Source organism: Manis javanica, chromosome 3 (assembly GCF_040802235.1).
Source record: "Manis javanica isolate MJ-LG chromosome 3, MJ_LKY, whole genome shotgun sequence".
Taxonomy (NCBI): domain Eukaryota; kingdom Metazoa; phylum Chordata; class Mammalia; order Pholidota; family Manidae; genus Manis; species Manis javanica.
In genome coordinates this window covers 38,573,583-38,589,051 of record NC_133158.1, presented here as the reverse complement: position 1 = coordinate 38,589,051, position 15,469 = coordinate 38,573,583, and the positions used below count along the sequence as shown (strand labels likewise).

General features: G+C 39.2%; 1 protein-coding gene across 1 annotated transcript in view; it reads right to left on the bottom strand.

Moving 5' to 3' along the window:
* Window positions 1-15,469, bottom strand: part of ALDH1L1 (aldehyde dehydrogenase 1 family member L1) — a 60,457-nt gene that overhangs the window by 27,708 nt on the left and 17,280 nt on the right. Inside the window, exons 10-11 of the mRNA XM_017641609.3 lie at window positions 1,485-1,632; window positions 80-199 (exon numbers count right to left, since the gene is read on the bottom strand). Coding sequence (XP_017497098.3) covers window positions 80-199; window positions 1,485-1,632 — 268 coding nt within the window. The remainder of the gene's footprint in view (window positions 1-79; window positions 200-1,484; window positions 1,633-15,469) is intronic.

The window sequence follows — 15,469 nt, the reverse complement described above, 5'->3', positions numbered from 1 at the left end:
TCCCAGAGGCCAGGTCAGGGGTGGGGAGTAGACCGGAGAGGAGGTGGCTGCGGAGAGGAGGAGATGGGAGCACACTCACGCTACCATCTGTGGGGTTGATGGTCTCGTAGGTCTTGGCCCCCTCGGCATCCACAAACAGACCCCCGATGAAGAGCTGGTGGGGCATTCGGAGGGTCAGCTTGTTCACCGCCTTTTCCACCTGGAAGGACGGTTTTACAGGCTTTAGCTGCAGTGTGGATTCTTCATGGACAGGCATGAACCCATGCAGACACGGGAAGTGCCCACAGGTGGACAGATAACCACTGTGCACACACACAACGAAGGGGCCAGGGCTCAAGGTCTCGGCCTTCACAGGTCTCCTCTGCTGAGTCCAGCTTCACTGCCTTCTTTGGCCCAGGGAGCTATGTGGGAAGTGGAGGCAGCTGAACGGTACAATGAGATGGAGAAAACAGACTCTGCCTGGGGTGGAAGCCCAGCTCTGCCACTTCATTGCTGTGTGACCTCAGGCTGGTTGCCTGGCTTCCACACAGAAGAGGTGCCAGCTGGTGGACAGACCCTGTGGGCCACCAGACATGACACCAGCCACCCACTTACTTCCCTGTGGATCTGAAATTCCACACTGAATACCAGAGCCCCTGGGATGCCACCCACCTCCCAAAATCTGTTCATCAGTCACCTGTCCACAGTCTCAAGGCCACCCTGGTGTCCTTCCTACCCGCCTGTACTTCCTACCCCAGCTTGCATCCCAAGCTACTAGCCCAGCAAACTACCCCGAAGCTGACGCCTGTGGGAGTTGTTAGCCTACCAAGATTCCCCAGGGATGAATTTTCTAAGAGTTTCTTTGAAAAATAGATTTTCAGTTATTTCATCACGCTTCCATACACACAAGTTGAACTTATAGGATCATTTGTTTTCCTTTTTGGAAAATACTGCCAATTCCTTTCTTTCTAGCTCTCTCTCTTTTGGCATTTCAACAACAGGAATTTAATGTGGGGATTCGTTGCACAGGTGGTGCCAGAGCTGAGAAGCCATGAAGCAACCCAGAGATTGGCGACAAGAGGAAGCTACTGCCATCACTAGACTGGAAGGGCAAATGGAGAAGGTGTTAGTATGAGAACCAGGAGCTGGGGTCATCCAGGGGAACGAGAGTTCTGGTAGGGGCAGGAAGCACAGCAAAGTCACAGCTACTGCCGAAAAAATCCACCAAAGGAGAAAGATGGGGAGAAGTACTCTGTCAAAGACCCTTCTTAATATCCTGGTCTCATGTCTTGGGACTCAGAATATACTGAACCTTGGGCAATTTCCTGTGTTGAGTCTGTCCTACTGCTCTGGCATCCTCAGACCATCAGGAGTTGTCAAAGAGAGGCTGGGACACTGCAGGGTGGGCCTGGGGATCCTGGCTTCCCCGGGTGTCACTGTGGGTCCACGGGTGTGGATGCTGAGGATCGGCAGGCTGTACCCACGCGGAGGGGCCTGGGACTCACATAGTCAATGATGCACTCGCTCTCTCTGTCTTCCCCCCTCAGCTTCCTCACTAACAATTGGATGAAGTCCCCAAAGGTGGTTGCCATGTAAACATCTTCGTTCTCTAATTCCAGGCCATCACACAGCTCCTTCACTTCCTCGACCAGTCTGCAGGAAAGAAGATGGAAAGTGGGAGCACAGGAAGAGGCTCAGCAGATCCACATCATTCTCGCAGCAGGGGAGATGGGGCCAGATACATTTTTTTTTTTTTGCTCTAGGAAGAACTTTTTATTACAAAATTATTACAAGTAGGCACTGGTCTGGCTCCCAGCCGTGGGCTCTGGCCGCCCCCTAATATCGACCCTAACTCCGGAAGGAGAGGGTGGCGGACTCTGAGGGCTCCCCACTCTGGAAACCTAGCCCTGCAGTCACAGGCCCAGGGGTGCAAGTTGTCTGCACCCCAACTCCAGGGAGCAGGAGGCCTTAAGACAAGCCAAGGGCAGGAGGGGCAGGAGGGGCGCAGGAGGGCGCAGAAGAGACCTTCATCTCAGTAGCCAAAGTGTAAATGTTAACCTAGAATTGGAGTTAGGATCCCAGTCCCTGGAATCAGAAGGGCCTACTTTCAAGTTCCGGCTCCACCACTTACTACTTTGTGACCTTGGGCAAGTAACCAACAACTCTTCGCCTTAGTTTCTTCACATGCAAAATCTGAATAATAATAGCTCCTCTAGTACTTTTTGATGAGTAAATGAGACAATCTAACTGTTAATAATAATAAAAAATAAAATACTAATAATCTTCAAAAGACATTGTTAAAAGAATGAAAAGATAAGCCACAGTTTGGGAGAAAATATGTCCAAATCACATACTGATAAAGGACTTGTATTCAGAATATATGAAAAACTCTCAAACTCAATACTAAGAAAAAACCAATCCAAGTAAAAATGGCAAGAGATTGGACAGATGCTTCAGCAAAGAAGAAATATGGATGACAAATAAGTATATGAAAAGATGTTTGACATCACTAGTCATTAGGGAAATGTAAATTAAAGCCACACTGAGATATGTTTGCATACTCACTAGAGCATCTAAAAGTTATAAGACTGACATACCAATTATTGGTAAAGATGTGGTGTGACTGGACTCTTCTATACTACTAGTGGGGCTGGAAACCACTTTGGGAAGCAGTTTGTCAGTTTCTTAAAAACTTCCCATTTCACCATTAGGTATTTACTCAAAAGAAATAAAAGCTGATGTGTAGACAGAAATTATAGAGTAGAAAACTGCAAGAATCCATTCCTCCATTTTTAAACAACTAACTGGTAAGAACTTCTGAACCGAATGTTTTGGAACTCAAGTGTTTAGTCAAATACTTCCAACACCCATGGGAGAAAATACAGAAAGGCTGACAGATGTCAGTTAATTACAGCCTTTCATGAGTTATGATCCTCCATCCCTGTGGCAGGGAACAGCGGAGACAGCGGGCCTCATCCCTGGTATAGCTGGCTGGAGCTAGGGTGGGCAATAAGGCCCTTGTCCTCAGTATATCTGGACTGGGTCTTCTGAGCACGGAGACTTCTTTTAACCACCAAGGGACCAGCGCAGGCTGGTGGCTGTTGTTTCAATGCCCACAAGCTGAAGCTGCTTCTAGGAGATTTTAAGGGGCAACAACCTTCTCCCCTTTCGGGAGTGAGACACTTATGAAAACCCTTGCTAGGATGCTGTCTGGCTGCAGAGCTAGCAGAAGAGGAACTCAAGACTATGCACAACAAGGAATACACATTTTGGGAAAAAATGTTTGGAAAAATCACAAATGGATGGCTCTAGCCTTCAACAAGCAAGATTTAGCAACCCTCAGAGTGTGAGAATTAGATTTTAGAATTACCACAACAGAACACTGAAAATATCCAGTTTTCAACAACAACAACAAAAATGCAAATCATACAAAGAGGCAAGTCTAGAGCATTTACATGAGAAAAAAATTTGAAAGAAATTATCCCTGAGGAGGATCAGATATTGGAATTATTGGTTAAAGATGTTAAATCAAACTGTCTTAAACATGTTCTGTGACCTAAAGAAACCATGGACAAAGAACTAAAGGAAACTAGGGAAGTGATATATGGAAAAAATGAGAATATGAATGAAGAGATAGAAATTATAATAACAAACCATACAAATTCTCAAGCTGATAATAACTGAAATGAAAACTCATTAGAGGGGTTTAACAGCAGATTTGAACAGCAGAAGAATGGAGGATGAGCTTGAAATTATCTAGTATGAAGAGAAAATAAATAAACAAATAAATAAACAAATAAATAAAAATGATAAGAGCCTGAGGGATCTGTGTGACTTCATCAAACATATCAACATTCTAGAAGTTCCAGGGAAGAGAGATGGAAAGGAACAGAAAGAAATTGGAAGAAATAATAGCCCCCAGATTTGCAAACTGGAGGAAACACATGAATATACACATCCAAGAATCTTAATGAATTACAAGCAGGGTAAACTCAGGAAGAGTCACATTACAGTCAACTTGTTGAAACCTAAAGACAAAGAAGGAATTGGGGAAGCAGTAAGAGAGAAGCAATTCATCACATACAAAGGATCCTCAATACGATTAAAAGCCGATTTCCCCTCAAAAACCATGAGTGCCAGAAGGCAGTGGGATGACATGTTTAAAGTCCTGAAAGAAAAAAAATTGCCATCCAAGAATTCTGTATCTGTTAAAACTATCTTTTAAGAATGAAATAAAAATTAAGGCATTTTACAAATAAACAAAAGCAGAGGAAGTTCATTACTAGACTTGCCTTTCAAGAACTGTAGAGCATCTTCCCAGCTGAAATGAAAGGACACTACACAGTAACTCAAAGCCATAAGAAAAAATAAAGAACACTGGTTAAAGATAATCCATAAGTAAATATGAAAGCCAGGATTATATTTCAGTATAGCTTGTGACTTTTTCCTATATAACAGGCAAATGCATAAAACAGTCCCCTTAAATCTGTATTAAATGAGTACACAATATATAAAGATGTACCTGTGATAACAGTATAAAGGGGGAGTGACAGAGATGTAGAGGAGTTGATTGCATAATATTGAAACTAAGTTGGTATTATTCAAACTACATTGTTGTAAGTTAAAGATATTAATTGTTATGTTCAAGATAATGAATAAATAACTAAAAAGAATGAACCAAAGTGGTGTACTACCAAAAAACTTAAGAAGGCCATAATAGAGAAGCTGAGGAATAAAAATCATGAAAGACATACAGAAAACAAATAGGTAAATATCAGAAGTAAATCTTTATTAATAATCTGGCTAAGTGGAAATGGATTAAACTCTCCTACTAAAAACATAGATAGGAAAATTGGATAAAAAACAGCATCCACCCATATGCTACAAGAGGTTCAGTTTAGATATAAGTACACAAAAAGATTGAAAATGAAAAGATCAAAAAATGAAAGGATGCAAATAATAACCAAAAGAGCTGGGTGGCTATGTTCTTGTCAAAATAGACTTTAAATAAAAAAAAGTTGCAAGAGGCAATGAATATTAATAAAAGATTCAACAGAGCTCTGTATCCCGGAAGCTGGATTTCATGGACTAGGTCAATAAATCTCTCTTGCCTTTGGGCATCTTGTTTTTCATTTGCCTAGTAGGAGACACAGGTAGATTAGAAGATAAAAGAGAGGATGGGGCTTTTATCCCTGTGCTCCACACTGCTGATTCATGGGGCTGCATTTCCACTGGCATGGTCTCAGCTCCATCATACCACCCTCTCCAACAGCTCCAGATGCTCAGGCTCCAGTTCCTTCTTCTTGCTCCTTCAGGCCCAGGCTCCCAGCTCTTGAGAATCCCAAGGTGTCTTGACATCACTTGTTTGTCTCCCTGCTTCATTCCTTGTATATAAACCCTTCATTAAACTCTCAGTTGTCTAGCTAGACTGTGCCACCCACGTCCTGTAGGGACCTTGGCTGACACACCGGGTCTCTGATGAGCTACCCACCTAGACACCCTGCCCAAGTAAGAACTGGGGTACATCCTATGTTTGTTACTTTTATTTTTAACACTGTATTTGAGAAGCATGCTAGTCATACAAGTTCTTTAGTACATAAATTGAATAATCCACCTTAATTTCTTCTCCTTCTCCTCTGCTACCTCCCCCTTATTTTTGAATTAGGACATCTTCTGGTATTCCAGTCCAGAATCACAGGCCAAATTCAGCCAGTTCAGGAGGATGAGGGTCATCCCGCTCATGAGCTGGGTGTTTGTTCCCATCAGGGCACTTGTTTCCTTATGCCTTGGGATGACTTGTGTGGGTGTAAATGATGGAAGCAGAATAGAAGGTGAAGGATCAGCTTTCTTGATGCTTTCAGAGTAACATTAATGAGATGGCAGAATAGAAACTCCAGACCCTTCCTCCTCTCAAAGAAACAACGATTCAACAAAACATGGGCTAAGCCCCTTTATGAGAAACAGTTAAAAAGTCTACTGGAATTGTAGGACCAGCTGCACTGAAGCCAGTAGGAAAATTTACACTTCTTGCCATGGTTCCTGCCTCCTGGCCCAGCAACATGTAAGGGGGAGGAAGTTCCAAGCTCCCAGTTTCTTTCTGGGGAGGAAAAGAGAAGACTGGACCATATTTCCAATATTCTGACCTCTGGGGAGGGCCATCCAAGGGACCAGCTTCTGTCTCACTGGCCTCAAGTGCTGATGGGACCTGACTTACTGAGCTGAGAACAAAGCAGCTGGGTGATGTGCTGTTCCCACGTGCCCCCTGGCACAGGATATGGGGGGCAATACATCCCTGCAACCTCTCCTTCAGTGAGAAAGGGAAGAGTGAAATGTGTGTCAAATATTCTAAAGTTTTTAGGGGATTTCCCAAGGGACAGGTTTCAGTTTAGCCCAACTCTGGGTGCTGATAGGACCCTGAATACACTAGATATTGGGGGATACTGAGGAAGAAAGAGAGCAAGGACAATGCTGCTGTCTCAGAAGACCTGTGATACAGTAGACCAGAGGGAACAGCTATGAGCTCCTAAAAAAAACCCAGCGAATCCATCTAATTAGGAATCTATGTGCACAAGTCCAGAGAAGATACATCCACAAAAAAGGTTGGAGAAGCCTCTAGAATTTCTAGCCAGACTGGTTGGTGACAGTCTTCCACTGCACAAAGCAAGTCTATAATGACTGGGAGAGGCTATTTGTTTTTCAAATGCATAAGTACCAACACAAAGTTACAAGGAACATGAAGAAAGAGTCCAATTAAAATAAAGCTCCAGAAATTCTTCTGTTTCCAGAAGAAACAGAGATACATGAATTACTTAACAATGAGTTGAAAATGACTAACATAAATATGTTCAGTGAACTCAGGAAGATGATGCATGAACAAAATGAGAGTTTCAGCAAAAAAACTGAAAACATAAAAAGAAACAAACAGAAATGTTGGGCTGGAAGACTGAAATAGCTGAAGTGAATAATTCACCAGATGGGTTCAAGCAGAAGACAGAATCAGTGAACTTGTAGACAGATCATTTGAAATTATCAAGTCTGTATAGCAAAAAGAAAAATTATTTAAAAGAGGGAATAAAGGCAAAAGGTCTTAAGGGAGATTATCAAACAGAGCAATATACACATTATGGGAGTTTCAGGAGAAAAAAGAAAGAAGGAGCAGAAAGATTATTTAAAGAAATAATGGCCAGAAATGTCCCAAATCTAGGAAAGGAATCAGACAACCAGATTTTAAAAGCCAAGTAATTCCCAAATAAGATGAACCACATGAAATCCACATGAAGAAATTGTAATCAAATTCTCAAAAGTCAAAGAGAGAATTTTGAAAGCAGAAAGAGAAAAGCAACCCATCACATATAAGAAAACACAAGAGTATCAGTAGATTTCTATCAGAAACATTGCAAGCAAGAAAGGATGGGATGGTATCAAAGTGCTGAAAGAAAAAAACCCTGCCAATCAAGAATAATAAAACCAGAAAAACTATCTTTTAAAAATGAATAAGAGATAAAGACTTCCTCCAAAATGGAAAATTTGCAGTTTACCACCAAGAGAACTTCTAACAAGAAATGCTAAAAGGAGTCCTTCAGGTTGAAATGAAAAGATGTTATTGGGTGTGTGTGTGTGTATATATATACACACACACACACACACACACAAATACACAGAACTGAAATACTGTAATGGTGGCACATTAACAAGTTTTAATAGCAGTAGAGAACTTAGAAGACAAAAGAATAAAAAATAACTCTGTAAAATATGTTAATAGACACACAACATAGCAACATGTAATTTATTTAATCAATAACACAAAGTGTGGGAGGAAGAAGTAAAAGTGTAGAGTTTTGTATAAAATAAAACTTCATATGTTATCAGCTTAAAATAGAAGACAAGTAGTGATTCTACAGCATCTTACTACGCTGATGGACAGTGACTGTAATGGGAATTGTGGGAGGGACTTGGTGAAGGGGGAGGCCTAGTAAACATAATGTTCTGCATGTAATTGTAGATTAATGATAACAAAAGAAAAAAGAAAGAAAAAGAGCATAGAAACATAAAAAAAATAGATTGTTTTATGTAAACCCCATGGTGACTACAAAGAAAATACCTATGGAAGATAAACAAAAAAGAGTGAAAAGTAAATCAAAGAATGCCACTACCAAAAAAACAAAAAGGAAGACAGCTAGAGAGGAAAATAGGGACAAAAGACCTATAAGACAAACAGAAATGGTTTTTTTTAATGCCAATAGTAGTCCTTCCTTGTCAATAATTCTTTATGTGAAAATGGATAAAGCTTCACAATCAAAAGATAGAGTTGCTGGATGAATAAGAAAGAAGAAATAACTATACACTGTGTAAAAGAGACTCTCTGGATAGCTAAGGACTCACACAGGCTGAAAATGAAAGGATGGAAAGTATATTCCACACAGACAGTACCCAAAAGAGAGCAGGGGCAGCCATACATATATTAGACAGAACAGATTTTTAAGACAAAAACTGTCACAAAAGAAAAAGAAGGACATTGCATAATGACAGAAGGGCAAATTCACCAGGAAGTTATAAAAACTATAAATATACATGCACTAAGATTAGACCACTTAAATATATGAACCAAAAATTAAGAGAACAAAAGGGAAAATATCTTCATAAAAATTGGAGATCTAAATCACAATGAGATATCACCTCAAGCCACTTAGGATGGCCACCATCCAAAAGACAAACAACAACAAATGCTGGCTAGGATGTGGAGAAAGGGGAACCCTCCTACACTGCTGGTGGGAATGTAAATTAGTTCAACCATTGTGGAAAGCAGTGTGGAGGTTCCTCAAAGAACTAAAAATAGAAATACCATTTGACCCAGGAATTCCACTCCTAGGAATTTACCCTAAGAATGCAGGATCCGAGTTTCAAAAAGACATATGCACCCCTATGTTTATCACAGCACTGTTTACAATAGCCAAGAAATAGAAGCAACCTAAGTGTCCATCAGTAGATGAATGGATAAAGAAGATGTGGTACATTTACACCATGGAATATTATTGAGCCATAAGAAGAAAACAAATCCTACCATTTGCAGCAACATGGATGGAACTAGAGGGTATTATGCTCAGTGAAATAAGTCAGCGGAGAAAGACAAGTACCAAATGATTTCACTCATCTGTGGAGCAGAAGAACAAAGCAAAAACTGAAGGAACAAAACAGCAGCAGACTCACAGAACCCAAGAATGGACTAACAGTTACCAAAGGGAAAGGGACTGGGGAGGATGGGTGGGAAGGGAGGGAGAAGGGGAATAAGGGACATTATGATTAGCATACATAATGTAGGGAGGTGGCACGGGGAAGGCAGTATAGCACAGAGAGGACAAGTAGTGACTCTATAGCATCTTACTATGCTGATGGACAGTGACTGTAATGGGGTATGTGGTAGAGACTTGATAATGGAGAGAATCTAGTAACCACAATGCTGTTCATGTAATTGTATATTAATGATACCAAAAATAAAAAATAAAAAGTACTACATAAAACCATAAAAAAATTGGAGATCTAAATACCCCACTTTCTATAATGCATTTAGCACTCACACAGCAGATTAATAAACAAACACAGGACTTAAATAACACTTTAGACCAAGTGGCCTAACATACCTATGCAGAATATTCCATCTAATAGCAGCAGAATACAAATTCCTCTTAAGAGCATATGGAACACTCCTCAGGATAATCATAAGTTAGTTCACAAAACAAGTCTTAATAAATTTAAGAAGATTGAAATCATGCCAAGCATCTTTTCTGAAAGATGGCATGAAACTAGAAATCAATAACTGGAGAAAAATGCGAGAATTCATAAAAATGTGTGTTAAACAAAAATGTGTCTATTGAATATGCATATTTAAAAATGTACACTCATAAACAATGTGTCAAAGAAGAAATCAACAGGGAAATAAAAAAATGTCTTGGAACAAATGAACATGGAAACACAACATAACAAAGCTTAAGGACCCAACAAAAGAGTTCTTAGAGGGAAGTTTATGGTGATAAATACCTATTTTAAGAAAAAAAAATCTGAAATAAACAACCTGTCTTTACACATCAAGGAACAAGAACAAGGACAAACTAAGCCCAAAGTTAGCAAAATTAAGGAAATAACAAAGATCAGAGCAGAAATAAATGAAATAAAGACTAGAGTAAAAACAATAGTAAAGATCAACAAAACTGAGCTGTTTTTTTGAAAGATGAACACAATTGACAAACCATTTATTAGACTAAGAAAAAAGAGAAAACTCAAATAAATAAAATCATACATGGAAGAGACATTATGACTGATTCCACAGAAATACAAAGGATCAGAAGAGGTTACTATGAGCAATTATACATTAACAAATTGGATATCCTAGAAGAAATGGATAAGTTCTTTGAAATATGCAACCTACCAAGACTGAATTATGAAGAAAATCTGAATAGACCTGCAATAAGGAGATTGAATCAGTAATCAAAAACCTCCCAATAAGGAAAATTCCAGGACCAAATGGTTTCTGTGACAAATTCTACCAAATACTTATAGAAGAATTAATGCCAACCCCTCTCAAACTCTTCCAAAAAACTGAAGAGGTGGGAATACTCCCAAACTCACTTTACAGGGCCAGCACTACCTGATACCTAAGCCAAATAAGGATACCCTAAGAAGAGAAAACTACAAGCCAATATCTCTGATAAATATTAATGCAAAAATTATCAACAAAATTCTGGAAAATCAAATTTAATCACACATTTAAAAGATCATACCATGACCAAGTAGAATTCATCCTTTGGATGCAAGCTTGGTTCAAGGTTTGCAAATCAATAAATGTGATACACCACCTTAATAGTGTGAAGAGTAAAAGTTACATGGTCATCTCAATAAATGTAGGAAAACATTTGACAAGATTCAACACCTTTCATAATAAAACACTCAACAAACCCAACAAACTAGGAATAGAAGAAAATTACCTTAACATCATAATGGCCATATATGAGAAGCCCATAGCTATCATAATGGTGAAAGACTCAAAGCTTTTCCTCTAAGATCAGGACAAAGACAAGGATCCTACTCTAGCCAATTGTATTCAACCTAGTAATGGAATTCCTAGTCAGATCAGATCAATTATGCACAAATAAATAAATGGCATCAAAATTAGAAAGGATGATGTAAAATTACCTCTGCAATAATATGATCTTATAGATATATTGAAAACTCTAAAATTCCACCAAAATACTATTAAAATCAGTAAACAAATTCAGTAAAATCCCAGAAACAAAAACAACATACAAAATCAGTTGCATGTATACACTATAAATAAGCAATCTGAAAAGGTAAGAAAAGAATCCCATTTACAATAACATTAAAAAGAATAAAATACTTTGGAACAAAGTTACCAAGGAGATATAGCAACTAACACACTGAAAAGTACAAAATATTGCTGAAAGCAATTAAAAAAGACACAAATAAATGAAAACAGAGTTACAGATTCAAAGAAATATTTATCAAAATCCCAATCACATTTTTTACAGGAACAGAAAAAATAACCCTAAAATTCATATGGAATCACAAAAGACTCTGAAGAGCCAAAACAATCTTGAGGAAGAACAAAGCTGGAGGCCTCATTCTTCCTGGTTTCAAAATGTTACAAAACTGTAGTAATCAAAACAGTATGGCACGGACATAAAGACGGACGTATAGACCCACTGAACAGAATGGAAAGCCCCGACATAAATCCATGGTCCATTTGTTCTTTGACAAGGGTGACAAGAGTACACATGGGAAAAAGATAGTCTCTTCCACAAATGATGTCAAGAAAACTGGATATCCATGTGCAAAAGAATGAAATTGGACCCTTATCTCACATCATACAAAAATCAACTCACAAAAATGGATTAAAGATTTAAACAAAAGACTTGAAATTGTAAAAGTCCTAGAAGAAAACACAGGAAGAAAGCTTTGTGAAATTGGTTTTGGCCATGATTTCTTGGACATTACACAAAAATTATGGGCAACAAAAGAAAAATAGACAAGCAGGACTATATCAAACTAAAAAGCTTCTACACAGCAAGGGAAACAATTAACAGAGTTAGAAAGCAAGCTACAGAATGGGAGAAAATATTTGCAAACCATATATCTGATAAGGGGTTAATATCCAAAAAATACAAAAACTCCTGCAACTCAGTAGTAAAAAAAACCCATGTAATCCAATTTGAAAATAAATAAAAGACTTGAAGAAACATTTCTACAAAGAATACATATAAATGGTCAGCAGGTATATGAAAAGATGCTCAGAATCACTAATCATCAGGGAAATGTAAGTCAAAGCTGCAATGAGATAACACCTCACAACTATGAGGTTGGTCATTATTTTTAAAAAGGTGCTGGTGAGGATGTGAGGGAGCCTTGTGTGCTGTAGGTAGGAATGTAAAATAGTGCAGTCACTACAGAGCACAGGATGGAGGTTGCTCAAAACATTAAAAATAGAACTACCCTATGATCTAGAAAGTCCACTTCTGGGATTTCTCCAAAAGAGTTGAAATCAGGATCTCAGAGATATCTGTACTCCCATGTTCATGGCTCACTATAGCCAAAAGGAGAAAACAACCTAAATATCTGTTACCACATGAACAGATAAAGAAAAAGTGGTGTGTACACGCAATGGAGTATTATTCAGTCTTAAAAAAGAAGGAAATTCTGTCAAATGCTGCCACATGGATGGACCTTGAGGACATTATGCTCAGTGGAACAAGCCAGTCCCAGAAGAATACTGTGATTTCACTTATCTGATGTATCTAAAGTAGTCAAATTCGACAGAAAGTAGAATGGGTGGGGATAGGGAGAAATGGGGAATTGCTGCTCAGTGTATATAAAGTTTCTGTTATGAAAGATGAGAAAGTTTTAGAGACCCACTGTACTTTATTGTTAACATTTTGCTATAGTTAATGATTCTGTAAAGTACACTTAAAATTTGTTAAGAGGGCAGTTCTCATGTTATACAATTTTTACCATAATAAAAACAAAAAGACATATGCCTTTAACTATAAAAAAAAAAGAGAGAATCTGTTTTCTCTGTATCCTCCATCAATCTTAGCTGGGAAGCTCTAGGCAGGCCTGGCTTGGCCTCAGGACCTCATAATCTTGGGTGTCTGACCTTCTTCTTAGCATTATTTTTTAACAAACATTGATTTTATACCTCATATTGATCACACAAACAAGTCAGAGTGAAACACTATAGACCTGTAATGCCCGGATTTCCAAGCACACAGGCCCAATTCAGCCTTTTTATATATATGGTAAGTTGCCAAACTGGTCACAGTGCCCCATCCCTTCTATAGTCTTGACCTTGGGATGTAACCATAGCACCTACCATGAGGGAGTGCAGTCCATTTCCCCACACTGATGCTTAAATAGCCCCATGACTTGCTTTGGCTAATAAATGCAACAGACATGATTCTTCTAGGTCCCTGTCCATCCTAGGACCTGCCACCACCACCCACTGAAGGGGCCGTCCTTGACCAGCCAGCCCCCAGCTGGTCTGGAAATTCTCTGCAGACACTTCAGTGAGGCCAGCTTGCATCAGCTGAGTCTGGCCCAGATCAGATAAGCCCAGTCCAAACTGTTGATCCACAGAACCATGAACTAAATAAATGGTGGTGTTTAAAGCCACTATATTTGGGGGTGATTTGTTACACTGCAACTACTAACTGATACAATATATATCCCCAGTTCTCATGATCTCACAGTTGTTCATCTGTATCAGTCCCCTTGAGATCCTCCCCAGAACCTCTCCTCAGAGGGACTGCATGCAACTCCTCCTCTAATTACTATTTACATGAGGCTTTTTATTATCGCACTAAAATAAGGGAAAGGCCTGTAGGTTGTCTTGGTGCTAATCAGTTCAGCCTCAGATGGACTTTCCACTTTGGTCGGACTGCAGCTGCCTTGTTGGCTCACCCTAGACTACAAATGTTAGCCTCCTCGTTTTTTCCCCCACAGGTCTTGGAAGCATGTAAGTCTTCCCTTTCATACACAAGGGACTAGATTTCACACATCCTTTTCCACCCTGGACCCCATTCTTCATCATACATGCCTCTGATGAGTGCTGCCCACTCTATGACTCTACCGGAAGAGCCAAATACAGAGATCAGTTGAGAGTTTCTCTGAAACTCTTCTGCACACTGCATTCATAAGACACCCTTCCTTCTTAATTTTGCACATGTAATTTTCTCTATTTTAGCTCCACAGAGTTTCCATTGCTCCTTCTTGAAGTAGAAACTTCTCCCCACATGTGGTAGACAAATTTGTTTCTGCCTTCACAATACCCATTTTCCATTTTCAACAGCACTGACATTTTCCAAGGGAACTAACTTCTATCTTCTCAGATAAGTGTGCTGAATGTAGTCATCTCAAAGTGGGCACATGACCTGGTGGTGGCCAATCAGAGCATGCCTCCCTCTGACCAGTGATTGGTTCTTATTGAGGCACATGACTCCATCAGACCCTGTCAAATTCAAGTCTAGGACTTAGGTGGAAACTTCCAGAAAAGCACTCCCCTTGTCACTGGGAATGTTGAAAAGACAAGAAATTAGGCCAGAGTGTTGTGCAGCCATCTTGTCAGTATGAGGAGAAATCCTGCCCAAAAATGAAGCAACAGATGCTGACCATGTTAATGATGTAATTTAAGCCTTTGGAGTAGTCAGCTAAAGAAGCTACTGTGGGCTTTTTTTTACTTTTTTTTCTTTTTCGGTTAAACCAGATGGAATGAAATTACTGTTGCTTGCAAGCAAAGGTGTTCTAATATATCTCACATTCTTCCCTTTATATGAATGAGAACTTACCACTGTTAAATGGCAAGCAGGAAAAGTTATATGAAGTTGAGGAAGAAGTAATCTTGGCAACAGTAAACAAGGTGACAGATCATCCATGAGGTGGGGGTCACTGGCTTGGAAGGGGCTGAACCTCTCGGTGAGGCTGGTGTCTATGTTTTGATTAGGGTATAACATGTTATATCAAATGTATATAACACTCGATATAGTGAAATATGTATATCATATAAATAATATATATTACATATGATATCAATAATACAACTTGCATGGGTTACCCATGTAAATCAAAGCTTACCAAACTATCCTCATAAGGTCTGTGCATTTCCAGACATGAAAAGTACAGCACAGGGATTATAGTTAATAGTATTATAATAACTTCTGAATTGTGTCAGACCATAACTGCTACTGTGGTGAGCATTTTGTAAATGTATATAATTGTCAGAACACTATGCTGTTTGACATATTATATGTCAACTGAACTTCAATTTAAAAGTAAAAAAATAAAAGGTGCATAGAAGTTTCTAAGAAAAAGATCTGTGCATTTCACTTTACATAAAGTTATACATCATTTAAAAAATATTGCATTCACAATTCCCTTACCAGTCCCCCTCCCGTCTTCCACACAGCCTGTTGGGGTCCTGTTCAGATTC